General features: G+C 31.1%; 2 protein-coding genes across 2 annotated transcripts in view; both read right to left on the bottom strand.

The window, feature by feature from the left end:
- numb (NUMB endocytic adaptor protein) overlaps nucleotides 1-12,478 on the bottom strand; it is a 46,314-nt gene extending 33,836 nt beyond the window's left edge. Inside the window, exon 1 of the mRNA XM_070640760.1 lies at nucleotides 12,066-12,478. The gene's annotated coding sequence lies outside the window, so the exon portion shown is untranslated. The remainder of the gene's footprint in view (nucleotides 1-12,065) is intronic.
- LOC139091089 (nucleoside diphosphate kinase homolog 5-like) lies at nucleotides 1,824-2,511 on the bottom strand. The gene is made up of 2 exons (XM_070641027.1): nucleotides 2,214-2,511; nucleotides 1,824-2,153 (listed from the first exon to the last, which is right to left on the bottom strand). Exons 1-2 carry the CDS (start codon nucleotides 2,452-2,454, stop codon nucleotides 1,828-1,830), a joined length of 567 nt encoding a protein of 188 aa, XP_070497128.1. The 5' UTR covers nucleotides 2,455-2,511; the 3' UTR covers nucleotides 1,824-1,827.
- Nucleotides 12,479-13,042: the final 564 nt, after the last annotated feature.

Below are 13,042 nucleotides of genomic sequence, written 5' to 3'. Positions count from 1 at the left end.
ACTGGATCTTGTTTTTTAGGTCTGGAAGTGACTTATTAATCAATTACTGATCTTTGGGTCAAAAATGCGCTTAAGTCCCTCGATCAATAACACGAGGACTTTTGTAATTTTTTATGTGAATCTGTGGTGGGAACTAAAAAATTAAGCACTGGATGCCTAGTAATATAATTTATGCAAATAAAATAATAAATATGTCGTGTGAAAAATGTTAATAAACAAAGAATTTGAGTTTTCTCAAGAGTTCTTGAGAGTCTTTCACTGTGTGTGCATTAATGCCAAAGCGTCGGTGATACACATGCCGTTTGTATCATTCCTTCCGCATTTGATGTGCCTAAATAAACAATTTTGCGCAAATTATAAAATCGGAGGGATTGAAATTGTCGTCGAAATAAAAATGAGTTTTAATCCGCATTATATTGAGTTGAACGACTCACTTGCATTGTGCTGATCGCTCATTACACACATACTTCTTATACTGATTGTTGATAACTCTCGACCCACACAATAACATATAACATTATTTTTTGGGAAAATTGGGACTACACCCACTTCAATTATGATAATTTCCTCGTTGCTTGAAAATTATGAACAAATAATGATGAAAAATGATTGCTTTTTAGAAAATTCCCTTCCATGCGTATGAATGGCGAAAATATTCCCACGATTCTTTTGCCACCCCCGATATGAAAATGTTCCAAGATAAGATTTTTATCAAAATAAATGCCATGTCTTGCGTGGGCGGATGGATTTGCTGAATTTTATCTTATATATTTCATGAGTTTTTTGCAAAAGTTTTCTGTTTGGATAGACTTTTATGCGAGACATTTGAAATGAGAGACAACAGATAAAATATTTATGTGAAAAGTTGGTAAAGAGTAATGCATAAAGCGGTTAAATGATCAAAAATTCGGACTCAAGTGGGTGTGATTCTAAGTTGATGCCGAGTTCGGCTTTAAATCCTTCAATTCCAGAACCCTGCTCAGAGTTGCAAAACAGACACCTGACACAGACAAGAACCGTACAATTTATTGATAATTTGTATTGTTTTGCAAGAAAAACCATAGACTTTACTAAGAAATTGTACGGTTGTTGCCTGTAACAGTTACCTATTTTGAAAATATGGTCCTGCTATCTTTGAACTTGTTTGAAAATTTGAAATTCTAAAAATCGTTTGAAACAAAGTTCGTTAAATTTAAAGTTCAATATTTGAACTCAAATTCAGTGTTTTTAAAATTTACTCGATAATTTGAACTAAAATTTGAACTTTAGAGTGCTTTTTTTATCTAAATTTGGATTTTGCATAACAGATCTGTATAGTCAGCGAAGGAAGGAAGCAGTAAGTAGATAAGTATAAATTCGGATTCATAAAAAATACAAGATAATTTGAAAATCTTGGTCTTTCAGCACAGTTTCGTAACTAAAAATAATTATTTATGCCAAAATAAAGTCACGACAAAAGTCTTACTGCCTTACTACCTTTAAAACTTTTTAACCAAACATAAAATTAATGAAAAATTGTTTTCAATGAATTTTTAATTTTATTTTTTAACCAAAATATTTGAGTATGTTTATTTATGAAATTCATCCTATTCTCAGCCTTTCTTCCTTTCTATTCTATACTACTGAATTGCCAAAAGCATCAAATGAGAAAGTTTTACAATCAAAAAAGTTTATATTTAGATTAAAATTTAAATTTTTTGCCTATTTGAGTGAAAAACATTTTCCAATTTTCAATTTAAATGTTGCCATAAAGAGAAGTGAGAAACAATGTTAAGCTTAACTGGAAATTTTATACTGAAAAATCATTTACAAACAATAGAAATTCAATCACAAGGAAGATAAACTGCTTGCTGATACCATAGAGCATCCACAATTTAATTTTCTCTCATTCATTTGTTGCTGTTGCTCATATTGTGCTTGATTTTCCACATCCATTCGCAATTCATCAATCAGATTGAAAATTTCTGTACATCCAGATTGCATCAATGGCTGATTTGTATTGTGATCAAGTATATATTTTGCAATCCATTCCAATGGTTCAACGGGCTTGATTTTCAATACTTCATGCAATGCATCAGTTAACGGATGAATAATATTCTGGCATAAGTAATCGTGTATATCATCAATGTCACGAGAAATGGTTTCAGGAAGCACTGCAAGTAGATTGCGAATGTAATTTTTTTAATATAAATTTCAACATCCTACGTGCTTACTATTCGAAAAAAAGAAATGTAATTCATGTTGAGCATCACTTGCACATTTTGATCCGTGTATGGCATTTTTCATTACATTACCATTGTCATCACCATACAATGCGCGTAAGCTTGTGGGCGCCTTATCTCGTGCAACTGAACAATCTTCTGGTCCCATGAGATCTATCAATGATCTTATTGCATTTTCCTTTGCCAAGCATAAAGCAATAAGCGGACTAGAACTTAATTCTTTGATTTCCATTGAGATTTTCTCATTGCTTTTCTTTTCATTCAGCCTCTGACATTTGAGGAAATTTTCCGCTTGCTCAGCACTTAATTTAACGCAGCGCTCCTATCAGGAATGAATAATAAGATTTATCAATGTCAAATTGAATGAAATTTCAAATCAATTTCCGCTCAAAAAAACCTGAAGAATGTGAAATCCGGAAAGATGAATCCGACGAATAATTGATGAATAATGTTGAGAAGCATGAGGCTTGATTACTGCCAAAGTTCTTTCTAATTTTAGAGCTGTATTCATATCCATTTTGAATTTTAATTATTTTTACTTTTCTTTTTTTCTCTCTCTAATGCTTACTTTAATTAAAAACATTTTTTTTCTCGCAATTACATGCTGAGATGTGGAAATAGATTTAATTGGCATGGTAATTGATAACAGAAGCTTCAATGATCATTAATAGGTTGAAAAAGTTTAATTAAGATCGTTGACGTATTTTACTGACATTTCCGTTATTGGAAATTTTTGAAATTTTGGTTGTTTGCATTTTGGAGTGTTTTTGGCGGGAAAGTTTTGTGAAAAATTAAATCTTGGAATCATTTTAAAATTAGTTTTAAGCTTCAATAAGTGAGTATTAAGTGATTCAGTGAGTGATTTAGCGACCTTAACAGCAGCAAATGTCACCAATCGGCAAATCATCAGATTAATATACAGCAAAAGCAAGGTAATTAATAATACAAAGCATTTTCATCAAAAATTCATTAAATTTAATTAAAATCAAAGTTTTTTGAAAACTTTGCTGTGACATGCTATCATTAGTACATTAAAATGGAAATAAACCACCTGTTTTTCCGCACAAAAGTCAGCAGCCGGAAAAAAATATTTTTAGATCCAGTAATGTCCATTTTTACACAACAAATCGATAAAATGTCACTTATGTGGACATTAATTTATGACATAATGTTACATCCTTGAAAACTGACATTGCTTCCTTTCATTTATCACAAATAGTGAAAGTAGTGGATCGAGATTCAGTTCAATTATAGATATTTCAGCATTAAACTGCCTCCGGTTATTTTCTAGTAATAATAGTACATTTTAGCATCGATTGGATATGAAGCATAGAAAAAGCAAACAACGTAGACTCGTCGGAGACATATTGTTGCTATGTTTACGATTTTAAATGCAATAAAGCCTTTTTTATGTCACACACGAGCTTTAATGTACTTAAACTCTCATTCATGAAATTAAATTTACCATCAACATCAACTCATCAGCTTACACTTGCCATTCTTTCCAATAATGACACAATTCATTATTTATTCAACATATTGTCAGAATAAATCAATTGACGAAATGGAAATGACAATAATCATAACAATATAATGTCAGATGGAAACAGGCTCTGAAAATAATGAAATATATTTTGCCATTTTGCACACTCGATTCTGTGAAAAATTGCCAATTGTTAATGCCATTTTCATGAAAAATTATTCAAATTAAGCGAAAATCGATTTTAAGGTTAAATTTTTGCACAATTCAGTGACTTTTGGCTGTAAATAGACAAACTTGATGATGAATTTGATTATAATATGAAATAGCAACAGGACATACTAAACAATTTCTATTGATTTCTTCTATTTATTCCATAAAACTTTCAATTTCGTCCTATGATCATTGAGATAGGTAACTAAGTCAATGTCTAACTGTGTAATCTATTTACCAAAAACTTTTTTATATAAATTTCTTATTCATCCTTTCATTCATTATTTCCTGCTGTATATATAAAGGAAATTCTATTAGACATTCAAGGTTAGATTTGATTAAAGGCGAATTTTTCTGTGCTTGACGTGACTGATGTGATAGCTGTAGAGTTGGGACTTTGAGTTATGACCCCACGCTGTGAATTGTTCTTCATTTTGACTTGTGAGGCAATGTGAGCTTTTTGTTGCTGAGGGAAATTTGTCTTTGTGATGGAATATTTTAAGGCTTTAAAGCTGTGTAGATTAAGAGGCATATGTGGTGGAATTATAGTGATATTAATATATAGGAAAGCTTTTTCTAGATGGATCGGCTTTGCTCTATCTTTTGGACCATTAGCACTTGCTGTCACGAGGATAGGAGCTTCCACAGATCTTAAAGATTCACGAAAATAAATCCAAGGCTCTCGCTTCATGGATTCGCCTTCATATTCATTGTACTGCCATACTTACTGGTGTCTTGTGCTCATGGCCACCTAAACTAGTTCAATCGACACTTTACCCAAATCTAGATCACTAACCGTCATAAAAAGTACGAAAGAAATATTTATTTAGAACAAATTTCACCACATTAAGGTTATGTTAATCATTTCCGTTGAATCAACACGCGCTGGTGAAAAAATTATCAGGAAGAAATATTCACACAAGCTGTAGCATGAGTTTGAGCCATGTTAGGCAAATAATGACACCACATTCATAGAATCATTTCAATGTTTCAGCGAAAATGTTCATGTTCATAAAAAAGTTTGTTTCTACTTCTCTTTTTGTAGCATATTTTGCAACATTAAATTTGTTTCAGTTGATGCAAGATGGGTAATAAAGAGTTATTCTAAGGCTGATTTATTTCAAAAGTAATTTTGTCTGTTTGATGCTCTTTGATGAGAAGTGAATTCTCTGTTAGACTCTATTGCTTTTTTTAGCAATAAAAGTTAAACTTGCTATGAATAATTTATGTTTGATCAAATTGGATTAAATTGAATTTTGTTTCTCGGTATAGACTATCGGGCATCTATCACGTATATTCTATACAAACTCTGGGATAGAATATGTCTTTAGATATTCAGATCAAGTGTCATTCAGGACTGTGCGTGTCATAGGGTATTTTGTGATAGTTTGATCTTTCTCGGGCCTACCGGACCCAAAATTACTCATATACCCTACAAGTCAATTATTATGTTCTTGAGAGCTTGCTATACTTCCGTTGCTAGGGATAGTTCATAGAAGGATCAAAACCACTTTAAATCTAAAACACATCTAATAGATACATGAACAGACTAGTCCTAAACCACTTCATTTAAGATTTCGTCTAAAATCATGTATACACGCAAACAGTTCAGACACGAAACTGAAAGAATATACAAACAATTTCATTGAATGTTCTATCCAATAATGAAATTGATGATCTGCAGATCTAAAAAAACTTGGCAGGTTTCTCTACAATTTTGCCAAAATATTTATGTTCAGCATTTATATGTGCTCGTAAATATTTTTTGTGCAGGTATCATGACATACTTTTCTCGCCCACAAGGAGACACGTGTGGTATAGATGAAGTCGAAAATTTTTTGATGAGTTTTTATTTTTTTCGGGAGTTTATGATTGCGTAAAGGTTAATAGCTTTAAATATTAACGAGTTGAATTGTTATATTGAGCGAAATAATTGTTAATTTGCTGTTAATTAAGGTTTGATGTTGTTTAATTAAGTGATTCATTCTTAGTTTCTGGTGGATAGAACTATTCAAATCATAGCCTGCTGAACTTTGTAGAGCTTAGATTGTAAACCCTAATAAGCAAAGATGAGTGTGTTCGTGAGCGTTGCTCTCAGCTTACTCTGCTCTTTAGAGAACGCTCCTAGCTTACTTGGGAAAACTGCTGAATTGAATAAAAGTTTGCTGAATATCGCTGAACTAATATCAAAATGCTACTGAATTCAGCAAAGGAGCATTGATTTAGTTAAGCATTGTATAATCTTGCCTCTAGAATTCAGAACAGTCTAAAAAGTCCTCATAAATTAAGGAGGATAACTGGTGAACTCTTAAAGCAATCAACAGAAACAACCACTTATGTCTACAAGTCCGTCAAACTTTCCTTCTGTCCATGTAATACAGCTAGCTTTATACAATTAAATATACAGACATTCCTTCACTATTTATTTGTCCCAAGTGTCGTAACTGCTACAAACGACATTAATTCACATTTCCGTACGAATCTAATTAAAATCATGATGTTGATAAAGTTTTTTCCTTTTTATCCTGTCGAGATGATAATTATTCAGCATAATCTTTTTTTTTCTACTTTTTTCCGTTGCTGAAAGGTTTATAGTAGATTTATTTCATTATGTGTCTTTCCGTATTTAATCTATTGTTTCTATTGTCAGCATTTCATTTTAATTGGAATTTCAATAATGAATAATAAAGTTTAAAGGATGTACTGATTTGATTAAGCTTCTTTTCTTCAAAAAATAGAAGCTTTCACAAAATAATTTGATTCATTGATTAAAGGATCCAATTTCGATGGATAAACGCCAATTATTTGTAGCCTTAGATGAAATTACGTAACATGATTCGTACCAAATAAAAGCTGGTATTTAGATATTTTTAATAGGGAGAATGGAAATATTGCTTCCATTATTTAGAAAAGGGGTGGGTAACCTAGGTGCGAGGCACTTTAGTGTACCACCAAAATTATTTGGAAATGTCATGAGCCGTATGTTAATTGAACAAGAGGGTAATACGCCCGGTAGTATTGTTTGGTTCCGATTCATGGAATATGACTGTTGCAGATGAGAACGTATTTGGTGTATTTGAAAGGATGATCCAGAGTTATCTATGGACCAAAAAAAGAAAATGATTTATTCAAAATCAGGAACAAGGCAGAATTGTTTCAGCTTTACAGAAAAAGCGGATATTGTACGAAGAATCAAGGTCAACCGGCTCCGCTGGGTTGGACATATTATTAGTTGTTGAAGCTTAAGACTTGTTGGACCTTTTGAAGCTCCAAAGAAGTCTTTAAGAAGTCTTTAAACCTTTAAATGATGCTGTCGATAGAGTAACGGTAATACTTGGTATCAGCAATTGGGAATCGGTTGCCAGAGATAGAGCCAGCTTCAGACGCAAACTAAGGGAGACCATGGATTACAATTGATCCACCCGGTCAGCCAAATAAGTAAGTAATTACGAACCGTTTTCGATCGAAGCTTACCACCAAGCCATATCGCGAATAATAGAAGGTTACCCACCCCTGATTTAGATATTTAAAAGAAAAGTCTACAAATTATTGACTCAATTTTACATCTCAAGTATTCCTTATCTTTATTTTTCTTGCATATACATGCTGTACATAAAATGAAATAGATAATGCTGAAATAAAATATCTTTATGTATTGTTTTGAGTAGATACAAGACACAGTACAAGAAGAAACTTCATTTTTATTTTTTGAAAATGAAATTGCTTTTACTTATCATTGAATTACTCTGCATGCTTCCATGGCTTCATGTAATGCTTCTTTATATTCACTTCACTTTTTTGTGTGGTATGATAATACGATATATGACTATTAGATCCGATTCCGCAAAATACCATGTCCGACTTTCATTCTTACGTATTAAAATGTAGGTAGGAAGAAGACAAATTTCAATGAAAGAGTAACAAATGACTTGTCATAAATTCACAATGACTGAAGTGAAATGAAATCAAGTGATGTGATAAAAATGTATAATTCTTCTTACTTATGGTTATGTGGTACATAAGATGGGATGATAACCATTGCGTCATTAACAGAAAAATATTTATCATGTTACATCTCATGTATGAAAGCTCAATTGACATTTTATTTCCGTTCATGTCTTGACATTTTTTTTCCTTCTTTTTGCTGCCAAACTATAAACTTTCACTAGCTATTGATTATTTTCCCCAAATGTAAAGTGTTTTTGATGTTTGCTCGAATGTCTTGGTAGAGAATTTAAATTTTAATTTAATTTATTGATGTACGATGAGTTTATATATATCATGGGTTGTCAATTCTAATCAATATTTAAGGATAGTTACGCTTCTGTAAACTTGAATTTCAGCCAACAATCTTGAAGGTTATCGATGATTTTATGTGCTTGTTTGCTTAAATGTGGAGCTCGATTGAGTTTTATAGATGTTGACCAGATTTCTGTGCAATAAAATTGTATTTGGAATTGACTACTTGAGTAATTGGAAAATTTAACTTTAAATGACGACGTGAATTACCTCATGCATTAAAGTCTTGACGTGATAGAGACTAATTTAGTTCCACAAGCTGTGCAGTAACCTCTGAGAACTCAATTACTGACATTCAATAAATAATCCGTAAGAAAAAGCCAAAAAATTCGTTTATTTGTGCTAGCTCAATTCAGATTATGGCTTAATGTATTAACTTATGTTCCTTAAATATTCAGAAAGATTGTATTTGGTTTCTAGACCGCTCACCGAGACGATTTTCTTAAAGTTTTTTGGAAATAAATGTTTTAATGAATATTTTTCTCACGAAGGGTTGAAAACTATGAATTTTCTCTGGAATTCGCTCTCAGGGGTAAACAACTGTAGAGTTGAGTTCAAGTTTAAATTCCAAAGAACCGTTATAAAGTCAAAATACATCAAAAACCATTTCATCCGAAACCATTAATTCATATTTAATGGTTCCTCGAATTTTTATTAGATTTTTATGAAATTACATCAAAGATCCAGATACATTTGATGAAAATGTTTCATTCATGATAAAATAAGAACAAAAAAAAAATTCTTGAAGCATATTAAGAATAATTGAAAACATCAGAAACAAAATCAAATTCAGTATGTCATAAGAATTTCTAAAAGGTTGCGGAGTAGTAGGAAGAAGACTAAAGATAAATAAATAACGAAAATTGAACAGGTAGCATAACACACAGAGATATGAATTTCATCACGACTCAATATATACTCTCTTTCTTATAAAAACTTGGCAATATCTTGTGTGCCTTTAGGAGAAGTTCTTGAACTTTGTGGACTTGTTTTTTGATGTTATTATTTTTTTCATGAACATAAAAATCTTCTTTGTGTTGCTAAGTGAACCTTGCACTTCGGTATGCCAGTCATTATTTTATTGTACCATTTAGCGATGAAGCACACAAAGCACGAGCTGTAAAACATTGTGAACTTTATTTTTACTTTGCACATACGTCATTTTATGGCAAGAGATCATTCACTTGTGATGTCTAATGTTTAGGGAGGGAGGCAAGGATGTGCAACTCATTTAGAGGTTATGTTAAGACAGCCACAAGGATGAGGAACCCAGAAACTCCATTTGCTTGCTTACGTCACACTTGAACGATCCCTAATTGCAACTAGAACATAAAATTTCTCCTTTGTGATAATTCTCGGAAGCAAAAAGCTATAAATGAGTCAATATTTGCAGTACAAAGACGGTAACGACGTCAGACAGAAGAACTTATAATTCACTTATAGAATAATTCATGTTATTTAGCGTTTTTTACAAGTAAATTTCGCCTACGCACAAAATTTTTTGCTTCTTATTCCTTGTTCTCTTTCATGCCAACAATATAATCGATATTCTACCACAGGACTTTTCCACTTGTATTTTCCTCATAAACCTTGCCTTCTTTTTTTCTTCTCTCGTTTTCTTCATGACTTTATACTTACTGCACGTAGTTACATAACCTTTTTTCTTTATACCTTACTCTTCTTACTCCGCAATGCAAATGCATGAACGAGATGCTGATGCTATTAAGACTTATACGTTTCACGAAAATAAGATAAAATACTTTTTTTTTGTTAATCTGGAGCTTTATAACAAAACTTTTGATTTCTTTCTTTTGGAATCAAGGTTTTGAGGTGAGAAGTTATTTGCAAATGACGTCAATTGGTGATGCAGGAAGATGTGACGTAGGAAAATACATGGGAATTCACACAAAAAGGAAGTCAGAACTTCATATAGTCCTGACATCTCAAGCTCATTAGATGACTCTGTGCTTTATCAATTTTAAATAGAATTTTGTGGCGATTTATGATCTCTGCCCATAAGAAGATGACTACCATAGGAGGGGCCAATTTGCTAATTTTGTGGCCATTTATCCTTCAAGTCATATCATAATTTCGAAATCAAGTTCGAATTTTTCGAAATTCAGTTCGAATTCTTCGAAATTAATTTTGAATTTATTTTGAAGTATTTGAACTGAAATGACAATAATCCAATTAAAACGATCAAATCCCTTAAAATACGTTATTTTTGCACAACCCCAAAAGAAATAACACAAACAAATATAATTAAAGACGACTTGAACGAGAGTTTCTAAGACCTTTTACTTTTTGATGAGCTTCGAAGTTTTGACCATAACATCATGGTATCGAAATTGATCTTAAAACACACTTGCTGTCTGATTATTGTAAAAGTTTTTCTTCGAATAGATTCATATGTTTTTTGGGGAGAGTGGTTTGGAATAGAAGTAGAAGTTAAGCTTATTTTGAGAACCGATAGAATATTTTAAGATCTTATAGAGTTTCAAATTGATTAAATGTGATTGGATGTAGTCTATGCTACTTAATGTTGTTTTTGATTCTCATCAAAGTGTGAAGGGTATAATGATAATTGAGCAGTTTGTTGTGTTTTGCTATAGCAACACTGTATTTTTAATTTTAAAAAGTTAATTAAATTTCAAAGTTTCAATTTTATGAGTCATAATTTAAGGGTTTATAGTTTAATTTCTCATTCATTAAGTAAATTGCAGGCTGCAATTAGTCGATCTTTTGTTTAGTTAAAAGCTTGACATTTAAGAAACTTGACATGAAATGGCTTGTTTGTTATTAGACGTACGGTCGATTTATCTCAGTCTGAGTGGACTGAAATACGTTCTAACTAATTGATGGCAAGTGAATGTCTAGTTGATGTCTAGTACTAACGTATCTTTGCCTGTTCCACTCGAGAATTAGTGAATCACCTTAAATTCTATTTCAACTTTTATGATTTGAATTAGATTTGAATAATTTAGAATTTTTACTTGACATAACTTGATTAGGTCCGATATTATCCAACATTCTCAGAAGGAATCAATTGACATATTGTTAAATTATAGTTTTTGAAGCTAGCTTTGTACGATATATATTTCGAAATTGACGAAATCTATTTCAAAATTTTTGAAATTGACGAAATCCATTTCAAAATTCTTCGAAACTTGAAAATTTTGAAATACTAAGAACTATTTTCATTTCAGTGAGTAATCCAAACATTACAGCCCGAATGACACAAATGAGAAAATCTCCGTCATGAGGTCGAAATGGTTATCAAGGAGCCATGGAGCCATGGATATCTATTTGACAGCCATATAAATCCAACATGAAATCGGCTTCCATTTGATGTTAATGAATGAGTTTTGACTGAGTATTCTTCAAATACGTCGCTCGGGGCAGTTGCAATTGTTTTTATCAGCTTATATTATGCAATAACAAACAATTTCAACTCAATTAATAGAATTTCATTGTATAAATTCACTGAATAACTAACAAATAGCAAATATCATTATGGAAATACAATTTCCTTTACAAAATTAAATTTTCGGATGCAAATCCTTTATTGTAATGAATTCGCATGAAACCATAAGAGGATTGTGTCGATAAATAATTAAAATCTAACATTCAGTACCGTAAAAGTACCCAGAAAAGCTCTTTTTTTCATATCTAATTAAAAGATAAATGCTTCAATAACAAACAAAGCTTTTCAATTAGAACTGCTGTGTAAATAAAAATGCTAGAATTAAATTTTATGATATCCTCGATGATTGATTAGATATAGAATTATCAAGTCGTTGTGTAGATTATTGAGAGCATGATTACAAAAATAAAGAATTAAATTTGCTCACCGTTTAAGGTTTATTTTCCGTCCCGGATGTCCTTAATAATATAATTAAATATTTTATGATCTGCTGAAGCTCACTTTCTGTGTTAAATTGAGGATATCCTTCACTGAACACAAAAAAAGAAAAAAACCCACACACTTAAAAAAACTTAAATTCCTTTCCTATCAGAGATGTTTACATAATCCACAAACTTGACTTTTATATTTTTTTGGAAAGGATATGATTCAAACTCACGAATTTCATCACTTTATTCTACATTTAGACTCTATTTTTATCTTTAATTATTTCCACTGATTCACTGTAAATTTAATACATTTCTTTATCAATCAACTACACAACAATTTACTTTTAAAACTCACGTAACTTGACAGCCAAACTCGCAATTTCGACACGAATATTGAATCAAGGGTCAGACACTATTTTTAAAATTGTAGAAATTGCAATTTCTTAAAATTTGTATGAAAAAATTGTAAAAAATTTGATTTCTACAATTTTTACAATTTCTCTTAGAAAAAAAATTGTGAAATTGATTTTTACAATTTCTACAATTTTTACAATTTTTTGTATGGAAAAAATTGTGAAAAATTGTAGAAATTGTAATTCTTTTTTAGTTTAACTGAAAATTTTTTCAAGTCTTTAAAAAGAGAAAAATAATTTTTCAGATTGCTTTCTATAATTTTTGATGACATTAATGATTATAATGACAAAATATAATATTTTTCATTAAATCTATATATTTTTAATTATTTACACTTAGAAAGTGCTGTTAAAAATACTAAAATTCATAGTTATTCGTTTTGATTTTGGGTCGATTTCCTTAAAACAGAGCGAGGACTCTGAAAAATTCTATTTTCTATTTATTTTTCTCTAAAAATTTGTTGCAAAGCAATGAAAAATGAATTGATTTTCTTATATTAGGATTAAAAACTATCTCGAAAAAGCAAATTTTGGCCTCAGGTTTCTTATTAGAGGCGAAAAAT

This window comes from Chironomus tepperi, unplaced genomic scaffold (assembly GCF_022539635.2).
Source record: "Chironomus tepperi strain 1889 unplaced genomic scaffold, CSIRO-AGI_Ctep_v1 contig_223, whole genome shotgun sequence".
NCBI lineage: Eukaryota > Metazoa > Arthropoda > Insecta > Diptera > Chironomidae > Chironomus > Chironomus tepperi.
Note: the sequence above shows the minus strand (reverse complement) of the source record. Positions and strands in the feature narration are given on the sequence as shown.

Coding starts and splice junctions, on each gene's coding strand:
- LOC139091089 (XM_070641027.1), bottom strand. CDS start 2,454: ATGGAAATCAAAGAATTAAGTTCTAGTCCGCTTATTGCTTTATGCTTG. Junction 2,154..2,213: donor ACATTTCTTTTTTTCGAATA/GTAAGCACGTAG, acceptor ATCTACTTGCAG/TGCTTCCTGAAACCATTTCT.